Genomic DNA, 13,711 nt, shown 5'->3' on the forward strand with positions numbered 1-13,711 from the left:
TGAATACTTCTATGTTAAAAGACAACAACACAAAAAGAGAGACTTTAAAGGGATTAACCCAAAAACAAAAATTTGCTTTTAAAATGACCCACCCTTGGGTCACCCATTATGACATTTTTCCTGCAGAACATTATCATTATTTCTTTATTTACCTGAAAATGTGGACTTGGGCAATACATAAAATAAATGGATACCAGCACATTGAGAGTAAAAATAAACATATATAAATTAATACCCATGGCACCTGCACAGTGAAAAAAATGTTTGTTTTGAGTATGAAACTTAACATCATACACCATCAAGAGTCACAGAAAACCATTTACAAGCTTCCTGTTGCATAAAAGGCATCCAAACTATCAATTCAAAATGACAAAATTTTAAATGACTCAAATTGAACTCAAAATACTCCAGTCAACAATAACAAACTATTCACTCCCCACCAAATGCCTGTTTGCCTTTCAGGACACTATGTTTTTTCCCAGGCCACCCTGCTGAGCTCTGATGAATAAGGAACAAAGTGGCCATCCCCTCAAATACAGTACCATGTTGTCGTCATCTCAGCCATGACCCCCCGATCCCATCCCCTCCTTGTCTCTTATTTAACAGACCTTTCATATGAATAGAATCAGGTTGTAATCACAGTGCAGCCCTTTGGTTTACCCACTTCAAAAACTCAGCAATAACAGTGATCCCAGTCTGTTCCGCGCCACAAAAGACCTATTTCCTTTTTGCTTAAGGATTGCACTTGCGCATGACAAAGACAGGGAATGCCCTGTTTCCTCATCTGAGAAATTGCGACACACTCTCAATCAAGCTAAGTACTGACTCCCTGATTTTTATTTTTATTTTTTTGTCACAAGACGTTCATTAGAAGTCACTGACATTAGTTTATTGGTTGTCTTTTGCTTGACAGGTCAATATCACTACTTTCATTATTTGATTAATTTGCCTCATCTCTACTCTTCCTTTTATTTAAAGTTACTAAGTGATAATAAAGCTGCAAATAAAGAAAAACGAAACAGAAAAACTTTATAAGATAATATCATGAATAAATATAGCAACCCTGATAAAAGATCTGACCACAAACTACAGCACAAAAGCATGCACCAAGATATCTTTAACACTTGAAACATCCTCCAACAAAAGTTCCTTCTGCTTTTTACTGGCTAAAACACAAGCTATGCAAAGCCCCCTGGTGAAACTACATCACTTTGTCAGTCCTGTGGTTGACTGATAAGTGCCTTCAACTCTCACCTTAGTGGTAGATTGCATGCTGTCTTGTTCCCTGAAGGGATGTTTCCTTTTGCATTAGGATACATTGATCTACAATGGTGAAATGCATTGCATTTTCAGTGTCTTGTGTTCTCATACGTTGTGGTCATGGCCTAGTTATTACTGCAGCTTGTGCTAAGAACATGTGAGAACTGTTTGCATTTGAAGTAATAGATCTATAGTTAGTGTACTTCTGTGAATCTTGCAATGCTTATAAACACATGCAACTATCAAACACAGATGAAAGATCTACAGTATGCCTTCGACACATTAACACTGAGGCACAGTTATTTATAAATATATACTATGCAAGTTATGCTCTGTAAGCCTCTAAACATTGGCTTTCACATCTTTGGTGATGCGGCACTTCCTCTAAATAGTTACAGGAAACAGAGCCGAGAGCCTGCTATTCTGCGTCAACAATGTCATCGCACTCAGTCTTTGACCAACTAGCCACAAGCAAGACAAGCGCCTTGAAACAGTATAATTCAAAAACTATTACCAAAGATAAATTCTAAAGCACAGTGGCAAGAAGCATCTGCAACTAGAGAACAGCAAATTCCCACTTTACTGGAAAGACAATCATTCCAGTAACAATGAATCTGCCGACTAAGTCAGAGGTGATGGGATGGAACTCTGGAAACTTGGCTGACTATCTCAAAAGAGTGAGTAAAGAAGTTTATGATTTTTTCTTTCTTTACAAAAAGACTACACATTAGTAGATATTATTAAGCTTTTGTAATAAAGAGGCCTTTGGCAGTAAAACATCGAATTCAAAATTACACTGTTGCTATACAGTTGCAGCACTTCAATTGTGACTGACTGTTTTCTGAACTGTCTATTTGAGACCAGTGTAAATTTAAATAGTTTTCATAAAGTGAGATATAAAGGTATTGTAAGCCTACTGGTTTGAGCCATTATCAAACAAGAGCTCTTTATTGGACAAATTTTTTGTTATTTTGTAAAGGAAGACAGATTATTTTATTATATTTTATATATATAGCATATTACTGAGTTTATTAAGTGCAATGTGTGACTGAAGATCAGTTTTCAGGCATCACACTTTTTTCTGTTTTCAGATGAAACTAGTGGGGTGTGACCGAACAGTGAAGAAAAGCAATATGAGTGGTGCAAGATTCTTGGTAAATGTTTTAGTCTCTCTATCACAACACACTTGATTTAAAACTAATATATTTTAATTAAATTGTTTGTATGCACATTGCAGTGAGTTTATCTCTGATAACATAAGGAAACAGAATAAATTAGGGCTGCACAATATTGGAAAAATCTAGCGTTGCAATATTTATTTTGTGATTGGGATATAAATACAATTTCCCTAGATAAATTGAAAATCTCTATTTGGAAAGAATTTATAATGTTAAATCTATTAGGAAGATTCTGCAGTGGGAGTGCATCTCCATAAAATCTAATAAACAAACAGTATAAACTTTTTGGGGTTCCACTACACATTTTCGTTGTGGTCTGTGCTTTTTGCAGTGCATTTCTGTATGTGTTATAAGTATTTTCATGCATAACAATCTATAAATACAATCAAGAAAAGGATACAATTGAAAAAGTCTTTTATCGTTTCTCGAGTCAGTATTCAGGTGCAGTAACTAAATGATTTAAATAAAAATAATTCAAAAAAAATTTATGTTGTTAAATTTATAAATAGTACAATTTCTTATGCCTGAATGCTTTTATAGTCATTATACAATCACAGGCATCAAAAGCACATGCAAATGATGAACTATAATCCAGACTTAACATTGCGTATGCGCGCGATGAGACATTGCGAATGATCACATAACAATATCGATGCTGAAACGGTATATTGTGCAGCTGTAGACTATTATAGCTACATTTTTTAAAAATGTGCAAATAAATGATAAAAATTATGCCATTATTATTTTTCATACTTACCTAAAGCATTTTAAACCATTCTGTTCTTTGTGTAATCCCAGATGTACAGGATGATTGTGAGATTCCATTTCTGCCTATTGTTGGAGTTCTAGTGCATAAAGAATCATATTATCCCAATTAAAAAGTAACACAACAAAAAATCTATAGGTGATTTAGATTTTTGCACAGAACATTTTATATACAACCCCAAATCAGAAAAGGCTGTCACAGTATGGAAAAAGCAAATACAAAAAGAAAGAAGTGATTTTAAAATTTACTTTGACTTGTATTTCATTGCAGACAATACAACAAACATTATTTAATGTCTTCCTCGTGATTTTTGTTGATGCTTTTTTTTAAACACGTATTCCAACTTTGGTTCTAGCAACACATTTCAAAAAAAGTTGGTCCAGTAAAGTATTATTACTGTAATGTTGTCATTGCATTTAAACACTTAAACTTTAACACTTAAAGGATGTTTAGGGACTGAAGACACCAAGTGATGAAGTGTTTTATGTGTAATTATGTGCTTCAATTTTGCGCTTCAAAATGCGCCACACATTCTCTATTGGAGACGGGTCAGGACTGCAAGCCAGTCAAGTACCTGTATCCTCTTTCTCCGCAACTTTGTAATGTGAATGTGGTTTTCCATTGTCTTTTTGAAATATGCATGGGTATTCCTGGAAAAGAAGGCAGCATATTATTTTCCAAAATCTAAACATTTGTAGATGCAACTATATATCGTGGTACTTAAAGGTTTGCCAAAGTATTATATATGTGAATGACAATTCTTGATACAGTGCTGCTTGAGGGATTAGAGATGACTGTAGCTTAGGCTTGCGCCCTTGTCTTTACACACTGAAATTCCTCCAGATTCTTTAAATCTTTTAATTATGTTATGCACCATTGAAGGTGAAATACTCAAATGTCTTCCTATCTTTATTTGAGAAACATCAAAGTGATCCTCTGCCCATTTTTGCTCCTAAAGGGCTACACCTTTCTTGGATACTGCTTTTGTACCAAATCATAATTATGATCACCTGTTTCAAATTACATCATTATTTAACCAAGACCTAATATATATATATACATACATAATAGAATACATACTTATTTAGAAAAAAATAATAATGATCGGTAAATAAGTTTTGTTGTATTGTCTGCAATGATATACACATCAAAGCAAATATAGAAATCTCTACTTTTTAATTTTTTCATTTCAGTTTTCCATACTGTCCCAACTTTTTCTGATTTGGGGTTTTACATGCTTTGAAATGTGCCTAGACATGCCAGATTGCAATACAGAACAAATAATTCTTATATCCATCTTGTTCTAGAATATGACTGATAAGGATCTTAAAATGTTTCCCACGCCACATATTCCGTAAGTATTAATCTCAACAAGAACAAATATCTCAGAAAGATGGCAAAAATGAATAAACTTAAGATTTTGATTGAGGAGAAAAAGGATGCACCTACTGGCCCTGCTCTTACTGATTTCCCGGTCACTATTTCTAAACAACTTGCAAAACAAGTTATATTTCTGAACCATGACCATACCATTGCTAGGATCCCACTTTAATAATAATAATATAAGCCTAATGATATTTATTCTTTCATTTTCTTTGGCTTAGTCCCTTTATTTATCAGTAGTCGCCACAGCTGAATGGATCGCCAACCTATCCAGTTTTACGCAGCGGACGCCCTTCTAGCCTAGAGCTGCACGATTCTGGCTATAATAAGAATTGAATTTTTTTTGCCTAAAATAAAGATCACGATTTTCTCACGATTCTGTAGATATAAAATAAAGGTTAATAATTATTGTTATTCTCAAACATGTAGTAAAACAGCAATAGGCTGTGTAGCTCTACTGTTGGTTAAAATGCTAAATTTTGTATTGACTTGAATGGTGGACTTGAACAGACTTTAGATTTGTCCTAGTCATTATTGCTGATGATAATTCTGATGTTGAATTATTGTGTTTGAGATGTATGCTTGCAATCTGTATTTTTCTGCTTAAAATCTGTCACTGACGTGATTTTCATGAATACAGAAGACTAGGTGGGTATTTTTGCATTTTAGCAGGTTTTGGATACTTTTTGGGCTGGAATCAGTCAGCTACATCTGACAACACTGTGTGCGCTTTCGGTTTAATTTTCACTGCTAAGTGCGGTTCACTTCCCGGGCGACTCCCAAACGATCACTCTGTGCCACAAACTGAATGTTATTTACAACTCTATTACCTGTTATTCACAGCTTATGCAGGTTCTGTTCACTAAAGTAGACTTTATTCAGCGAGCGCACCCGCTGATGGTCAGCAGCTCACGTCACGTGTGATTTTGCGGTCGCAAATACATCTTTACATGAAGACAGAAATTACATTTTTGGGGTGAATTGTATCTTATAAATCCAGCATGTGACTCTTTCAACATCATTTGGAGGTGTCCATGTTGCTGAACAACGTATGTAAAACAATGTGAAGACTTGTGCGGCCACCATTGCTTTTCTCCTGAACATAAAAATATGATTGACAGAATCATAGAAATGCTGAATTAAGATCGTCTAAGGCAGTGGTTCTCAAACGTTTTTTCATCAAGTACCACCTCAGAAAAAAATTGTCTCTCCAAGTACCACCAAAATGAGCAGTATTGAAGTACAGTAGTGTAGTAGGCCCAGTTAAGCAGCTACAACTCTGCACAGTTAAAAAAAAAACGTGGCAGATTACCTGAGACATATAAGCTATATGTCATTTATGGCATATTATATACATAATTTTTGATACATTTTGAAATGTGTGTAGCATGTACATGACATATTTCTTTCCTCCGCGCCGCGCTAAAAGGAAGCCTTTGTACAACTAGTGGTACACGTACCACAGTTTGAGAACCACTGGTCTAAGGGGTCAAATCGAGATTGCGATCTTTTTACGCTTAATTGTGGAGCTCTATTCCAGCCACAACCCAGCACTGGAAACACCCATACACTCTCACATTCAACCCGGAGAAGTCGATAACACTTCTGAACACTGTTAGCAAAGGGCTTTCTTTTGGCACACTACAGTTTTAACTGGCATTTGTGGATGCAACTACTGTATGTATTGTTGTACTTGACAAAGGTTTGCCAAAGTAGTCCTAAGCCCATGTAGTGATATATATGAATAACTATTCTGGATGCAGTGTCGCCTAAGGGATCAGAGATTACGGTAGCGTAGGCTTGAGCACATACATTAGGGCCAATTTAGCTTATTCAATTTACCTATAGCGCATGTCTTGGACTGTGGGGCAAACCGCAACACCCAGAAGAAACACACATGAACATAGGGAGAACTCGCAAACTCCACACAAAAATGCCAACTGGCCCAGTCGGAAATCGAACCAGCAACCTTCTTGTTGTGAGGCGACATTGCTAAGAAATTCTAACTGGCCCAGTCAGGACTCGAGCCAGCTAACTTCTTGCTGTGAGGTGACAGTGCTGATCACTGAGCCACCGTTCGCTTTGGCCTATTGATAACGAATTCAAAACTCTTAAAAGCATACAGATAGAATTCAGACAAAAAACCTTAAGATTATTCACATAATGTATCTGCACTATATATTGCTCCAAATATAAAAATTATTTTTATTTATTCACATATATATTTTATGTATAGGCCAGAATATTTATTTTTATGTTACACTGACTGATAGCGATAATTTTAGTTTCACAGAAGTTATTTGACTGTTTAAAATTTACCCAATTTAGGCAAATTTACCTGCATTTGATATGCTTTCTCTATAAATAAAATCTCTTTTATTGCTACCTCTCATTTCGAGCTTGTAATGATCTCTTCTGTTATTCTGACTTTTTTCTATGTGAAAGATTTATCACAAAAATCTGCAAAGACATTAACCAGAACAACAAAGAAAAGAAGAGCCTATTTCACAGGTAAGCAAGATGACTATTTTCTAATTATTGTTTGGCTAATAATAAAACCCAAAACTGAAATACCTCTATGTGCTTGAGTTTGTCAAGTTATGAATCTTTGTCTCGACTAGATCAGATCATAGGAAGCCTCCAAACCAAGGTAAATTTTGTCAAATATAAACAAATATGGTTTTGGACCCATTATATGCACAATCTAAAATGTTTATATTTGATTTTCATTGTACAAAAGTAGAACCTACTTCAGGAGGTTGGGATTCTGATGAATTCGTAAGTCTTGGTGTCACAGTTTTTTTTAAGTTCTTAAACATTTTGACAATTAACAATTAATATTAGTGCATCTGTTTTTCTAGGACCAAGAGGATAGTGACAACGACTATGAGGAGCCAGATAATAATGAGTTTGAAGACAATTACATATGTGCAGCCTCAGGTGACACTGCAGAAAATGTAAACTCTGACGATGACTACGAAGCACCTCCTAGTGAAAGACCCTCAGAAATACCAACTCACTTTCGGGCTGCCAAGCCTATGGGTGATGGTGATTATATAGGTACCATCAAAATCACTCTACACATGAACGCATCCATCCATGTATTCAATTAAGAAATAATAACTCACCGTTTTGGTGTGTGCCTTTTGTGTAGACACCTGCCCACGTGGTTCTGCAAGACCACCACAGGACAACAGTTCAGGTCGGCTTCCCAGAGGGCTTTTAAATGTAAGTAAAAATGTTTCAGTATACACACTCGTTCAAAACTCATTCACTGTAAACTTATGCACAAGATGACTGACTTTACTTATAGATCTCAAAGCCTCCATCACGACCAGATCCTTCTCCACAGAGGCCTTTCATTCCCCCAAATCAAGGTATGTTTCGTTTTAAATCCCTCTCAGCTAAATGCCAAATTCAGACTCATCTGTCAAGATGAATTTTCTTGACCTATAAGGTGCTGTTGTGCTTTACATAATTTCAAAATAAATTGATTGATTGAACAGCCATTATTAGAGAAACAATCTGTAATTTACCTTAGATTTTGAAAAAATTCAAAATAAAATTTTAAGAATGAAGAGAACCCAATCTAACACTCAGTCTTTGAATTGGTCATTTTGTAACCCTTAGTTAAGAAGTACAAGTGGAGAAGGAATAAACAGGCATTGAACAAATAGCCATAACAATAAGCTAAATGTCTAAAACAATGTGATAAAAACATGATTTAGTATAGAAAAATTTCATTTTGATAAAGGGAAACAAAAGTTTAAAGCGACAAACAAAATTCCCTGATAATTCATGACTTGGACAATTAAAAAAATTATCTAAATTTCAATGTCTATGAAAACCCTTTTAAAATTGCATGATACTCCAGAAATGTCATGACCTGCAGGAACCCCCATGAAGCATAATGTCTAAATGTTCTCAAATCGCATCCACAGCCAAACCTACACCAGCAGTGCCAACAGTAGATCGCAGTAAGAAACCTGGCTCATCTAAAAAACAAACTGAGAAACCAGGTGCCATTTTGTTTTTACTCTTGACTGATATAATATGTGTGGCCATAAACATTTTTTAACTTATGCTCCTTTATACTAGCACCTAAAAAAAACATAACAATGGCTACAAAACCAGCAACATTACCTACACAAAGGTGAGTCTATTTATTAGCAGTGTGCATTCTGGCTTGTGAAATAAGTGAGCTTACTTTAGTGAATCTTCAACACAGATTTAACATGCAACAGATGGATGACTTTCCTCCTCCACCTGTAGAAGTAAATGAGAAGATGGAGCAGGTGAGCAAAATCACACGACAGTAAGCATCTCACAAGTAAAAAAAAAACAATGACCTCACACCCAAACCATGCAAATTGTGTTGACAACCACAAGATGGCACTGTTGTTTCACGGGGAGGCATGTGTTTTGTTAGGCAATGAAGCTAAACAAAGGAAATCCAAGCCCACATGCCTTGTGCATCATTTTCCCAACACAGAAACTTCAATGTGTTTCCGTTTGTAATAATCATATTAATCACATACTGTGAACCACTCTGTAAACAATGCATTTTAGATATGCTCTCAGGACATGGATCCTCAATGGTATGTGGGGCAAATATCACGAGGAGAGGCCGAAGTCTCACTAAGAAAAGTGAAAAAGGTGAGTGGTATCACATTTTTGATTTACCTTAAATATATCCCTCATCTAAAATAACAATTTTAAGATATAATTAACTAGAAATTAAAGCCACAATAAAAAATACTTCATATACTAAGAGAAAGAAATTATGCAGGAAAAATATGAAGACATCTACATTCTCAGTGTTGGATATTCTGTTTTAGGATGGTACTTTTTTAGTGAGAGACAGCTCAAAGGGCTGTGAGGAACAACCATACACACTAATGGTACTGCACCAGCAAAAAGTGTACAACATCCAGATCCGTTTCCTTGGAAACAAGGATGGATATTCCCTAGGAACAGGACTAAATGGCATCGAGGTAATGGCATCTGTTGATTTTGACAGAAATGTTTATCTTAAATATGTCCTGAACACCCCTTTAACATCTGACATGTGAAGCAAGCCTTTACAAATAAAATTTTTTGGAATGGAGCCGTTTATCGAACTGTCGAATGAAACACTGTGGTTTTGTTGGGTATTGTATTTTTACCTTTAGGACTTTAATAATATTGTGTGGACCCTTAATTAAATTATTCCCTCACTGAGGAGTACAGACAAAACTATATAATAATTCGCTGGTCAAAAGTTGGGGGTCGTTTTGTTTTTCTTCATCAAGGCGGCATTTATTAAATGTAAAAAAATAAAAAATTTAAATACTTATTTATTAAATATTTATTACTTGTTGTACATATTTTAGATGAAATTATTAGTCTAGTCATTATTGCTTTTATTACTAATTACCATTATTATAAATTAATATTAGAGTAATTTCTGAAGGATCATGTGAATATGAAGACTGGAGAAATGAAGCTGAAAATTCATAATTAAAATCACTGAAATAAATTAATAAATTAAATTATAAGCTACTTTTGAACAATTATTTTATATTGCATTAACATTTCACAATTTTTTCTGTAATTTTGATTAAATAAATGCCGCCTTGGTGAGAAGGATAAGCTAAATATTTAAAACATTTAAAAAATTGTACTGACCCCAAACTTTTGACCGGTAGTGTATGTTGTTTCACATGACCAATGAAAATTATTATTTATTTTTAAGATTTAACATTTACTGATTATTATTAAATTTACCCAACTATGATGAAAGTAAATAGTAAAAAACCCAAAAATGAGAAAAGGGTCTGTTGCTGATATTCATATATTCCAAGGATATCATATTAAGATCTTTGTAAAAGTACAGCGGAAATATACAAGGGCCTTAATAAATAAAAAAATAATCATTTTTAAAGGGTTCGTTAATTTATTACAATTTTGATTTTAGTATACAAACAAGCATTTTTCAAAAGCCTTATTCAATTTTATTTAATACACACACATAAACATCTAGTAAACCTAAGTTGCTTTAGTTTATTGTTCAACTTCAGTTATTACCAAATATGCCAATTTTATATTTCCATTATCAGCAATCTAAAGAGAGTTTTTTTTTATATATATACACTGCAGTAGTTAGTCATTCCAACACTTTGTTTAGATTATCAGTTGCATTTGTTTTTTTTGTTTGTGTGAGATTGTAAGTTCCTTCACCCAGTTGACTGCATGTGTGTCTCAGAATTACTCCAGTGTTGCGGAGATGATCATGCACCACATGAAAAACCCACTGTTTCTGATTGATGGACTGGACCGTGGAGCTGGAGCTCAGAATCAGTGCTGTCTCATGCACCCAGCTGGTTACTGACCCACACAGAAGAAAAGCAATGAACATTATGATACAGAACTTTTATGAAATGTAATGTTGTCATTCAGTAAGTTTATTTAATCACTCAACTCTCATAAAAAACTAAATTAATAAATTATATTGAGAATGATTTAATCAGACAGAACTGTCTACACTTTTTACATTTAAAATAAATTTTTAAACAGAGTTTATTCAGAGACATTTTTACACTCTATGCTAGGTAGAGGCACTTTTACTTTTAAACTGCATATTTGTGTTAAATTAAATATTACAGATGCTTTTAGTGTTTGATGCCAATGTTGCTTATTTAATGAAATTAATTACAACTTTTCTGAGTTACATATTTAGTCCTCCATCGTCTGCAGGCAGTTTAACCATGCTGGGGTTTCCACGTCATTCTGCAGACAAGCCATTTTATCAGGGTGTGTGAAGCACATGGTCAGGTTACATTGCAGCAGCTGGGTCTTTACTGAAAACAAAGAGTGTTGTAGTTTTTACATACAGCAAGGAGAATATAAGAGACCCCCTGATTCCATTCTGATTGAACTAGCACAAACAGGTTATGTTTACTGTAATCAAAGTACCTAAATAGAAGCATTCTGTTATGTATTATTAAAAATACTGTTAACGCACAGTGCATCCAATAGGAAAATCTATCCGTTCATTATAATTTAGCAGTAATCATTTAAAAAATACGGTTATTTCTAGTCTTGATAATCCACAAAATGAGCCGATAACACAGATGGACATAACTGTTCAAATATACAGTACAACGGTGCTTAGTTGTGCTTAACTGGATATGCAGGGCTCAGCAATAGATACAGCCAACTTTTGTTCTTGCCAAACTTAGTGACATAATCAAATGCATTATTGACAGCCCTGGAGGATTTGCAGGATATTCTGAGAGCTGATATGTTTATGTTAGACAGAGGGTACAGATTAATGTCTTAATGCTAGCGTCTTGTTAACTGCCACCCTTGGCAAAGATGCCATGTTTTCTTCTTATTTTGTTCACAAAATACCCATCTGAAAGCCATCAGACAAATTTCTGCCAGCCCTCGAGAAAAGGAGAACTATTAAACTGCCGGTAAAGTGTGTAATGACTTTTCAAATGGCACATTATTGTTAGATTTCATACTGTAGGAATATTTGATAATAGTTCTGCAGAATTTAAGAAAATAAGGATGGGGATAATTTGGCATAATCCAGTCTCTACTATGCTGAAAAATAACTTTTAACAAGTTTACCTTCTAGTTCGTCCATAAATTCTGACATTAAATCCAACTGCTTCAAAATATAATCCAGGCGATCTGAAGCTCCGTGTTCACTGTTTTCACTGGAATGTCCTTTAGACTCCATCTGAAAGTGAAATCGGGTTTCAAGTGCATAGACAAACACAATGATTAAATTAATTTGAAAAAACACTGAATTCAAATGTTTTGTGAAAAGCAGAAATATACAAAAGCCAATTTTTATCAGTTTAATAAAATGAATCAAACGCAGTCAGCATGATAATGCTTAAATATTTTTATTAACTTGTGTGAATGCATAGACAATGTTTAAAATAACAGATCTACATGGCTGCACTGAAAAACTAAAGCAAAAAAATAACTATATCAAAACCATTTGTTCTACAATGAATGTCTACATTTAATTAGTCTTGGGAGACACTTGTTCTTCATCAGCAGGATGACATTTTACTTCTTGTCCATCTGTAAGACCACAGAGGACCGCTTTGCACTTCTGGAACTCATTCTCCAGGCTCTTGAAAGATTCAGCAAGATCTGGACTGGTGCGGAGCACAACCATATCGTAGGTCATACAAGACAGCTTCACTGGGGACCAAAAGAAATATTGGTTATCGACAGTACGTATATTCCTTTACACTGTTCATTTCAGTATTGATTATTATTATCATCTGTAATGCGCTATTTGATCGCTAAGTTACCTACCTGAAACATCTTCCATTTGTTCAGTCATTTTCTCCAAATGCTGGTTGAGTTGCAAACTTTCACTACTGAAGTCCTCGCATAACTGCACGTCAGACAAACCGCCAGACATCTAAAAACCAGCAAACTTCGTAATTTTTGTTACATAATCTTCGTGGTTTATTTAGTCATTTCACGATATTTTAAGTTTTAGTCGAATACAATCGGTTACACTCGTTGTTCGTCGCCCGTTTCCTTCCATTGAAATATTAGTTAACGCTACATTACCTCAAGCCAAAGAGACGTTTCTTAGGTTAAAACAATGAATATACATTTACTGTCAGTAAAAGTTCATAAATAAAGCAGATTACCTTGATAGTGAAGCGAATTGTAGACAACTTTATGTTTCTCGTTGTATTATGAGCGCTGACAGGAACTCCAATGCACGCGCGAGTACGCAATTGTCATGCGCAGTTGTAACTGCTGTCTCGCGTGCACGCGCAGGTACACGGTATGAATCGAATAACCTTACCTACAAAAACGCTCTCTTTAGAACTAACAGCTTGATTACGGAAGTGAACAACGATTTATTTTCGTGCATTGGCTCTTTAAAATAAGTACGTTTTAAAGAAATAAAACGACTTATAGATTATTTCACGTCTTGACCTTCTCGCTGACATCATGACATTGCCAAAAAAAAAAAAAAAACAAGCAAGCAAAGAAGCAAATTATTTGAACTTGCATTTACGTTAATCAATAATATTACATTTCTTAGCTAAAATAGTTTTAGCATGCTTTAATAACATGTTATTACTATCAACACTGA

At 34.7% G+C, this 13,711-nt stretch overlaps 2 protein-coding genes across 5 annotated transcripts; one reads left to right on the top strand and one right to left on the bottom strand.

Annotated features, from left to right (window-relative positions):
• Positions 1–1,232: 1,232 nt before the first annotated feature.
• Positions 1,233–11,303, top strand: lcp2b (lymphocyte cytosolic protein 2b). Of its 4 annotated transcripts, none has more exons than XM_021481227.3 (15): positions 1,233–1,937; positions 2,352–2,414; positions 4,512–4,558; positions 7,033–7,098; positions 7,209–7,237; positions 7,328–7,365; positions 7,449–7,647; positions 7,742–7,815; positions 7,901–7,964; positions 8,529–8,606; positions 8,686–8,740; positions 8,816–8,882; positions 9,157–9,243; positions 9,426–9,581; positions 10,832–11,303. In XM_021481227.3, the coding sequence occupies exons 1-15, from the start codon at positions 1,869–1,871 to the stop codon at positions 10,955–10,957; spliced, it is 1,218 nt and encodes a 405-aa protein (XP_021336902.2). In that variant the 5' UTR covers positions 1,233–1,868; the 3' UTR covers positions 10,958–11,303. The 4 variants fall into 4 exon arrangements, with proteins under 4 accessions (XP_021336902.2, XP_021330004.2, XP_017214637.2 ...); XM_021474329.3 differs by having other exon boundaries at positions 9,169–9,243; XM_017359148.4 differs by having other exon boundaries at positions 7,331–7,365.
• Positions 11,304–12,469: 1,166 nt separating this feature from the next.
• zgc:194246 lies at positions 12,470–13,562 on the bottom strand. Its single transcript, NM_001135986.3, has 3 exons — positions 13,257–13,562; positions 12,910–13,018; positions 12,470–12,792 (listed from the first exon to the last, which is right to left on the bottom strand). Exons 2-3 carry the CDS (start codon positions 13,016–13,018, stop codon positions 12,608–12,610), a joined length of 294 nt encoding a protein of 97 aa, NP_001129458.1. The 5' UTR covers positions 13,257–13,562; the 3' UTR covers positions 12,470–12,607.
• Positions 13,563–13,711: the final 149 nt, after the last annotated feature.

This window comes from Danio rerio, chromosome 14 (genome assembly GCF_049306965.1).
Source record: "Danio rerio strain Tuebingen ecotype United States chromosome 14, GRCz12tu, whole genome shotgun sequence".
Taxonomy (NCBI): Eukaryota; Metazoa; Chordata; class Actinopteri; order Cypriniformes; family Danionidae; genus Danio; species Danio rerio.

What these genes read in the sequence shown, in the direction of transcription:
- lcp2b (XM_021481227.3), top strand. Translation starts at nt 1,869, where the DNA reads ATGAATCTGCCGACTAAGTCAGAGGTGATGGGATGGAACTCTGGAAAC. An exon ending in TTTCCCACGCCACATATTCC is followed by an intron (nt 4,559 to 7,032) that starts GTAAGTATTAAT and finishes TCTATGTGAAAG; the next exon opens with ATTTATCACAAAAATCTGCA. An exon ending in CAGGACTAAATGGCATCGAG is followed by an intron (nt 9,582 to 10,831) that starts GTAATGGCATCT and finishes TGTGTGTCTCAG; the next exon opens with AATTACTCCAGTGTTGCGGA.
- zgc:194246 (NM_001135986.3), bottom strand. Translation starts at nt 13,018, where the DNA reads ATGTCTGGCGGTTTGTCTGACGTGCAGTTATGCGAGGACTTCAGTAGT. An exon ending in ACAAATGGAAGATGTTTCAG is followed by an intron (nt 12,793 to 12,909) that starts GTAGGTAACTTA and finishes TTTGGTCCCCAG; the next exon opens with TGAAGCTGTCTTGTATGACC.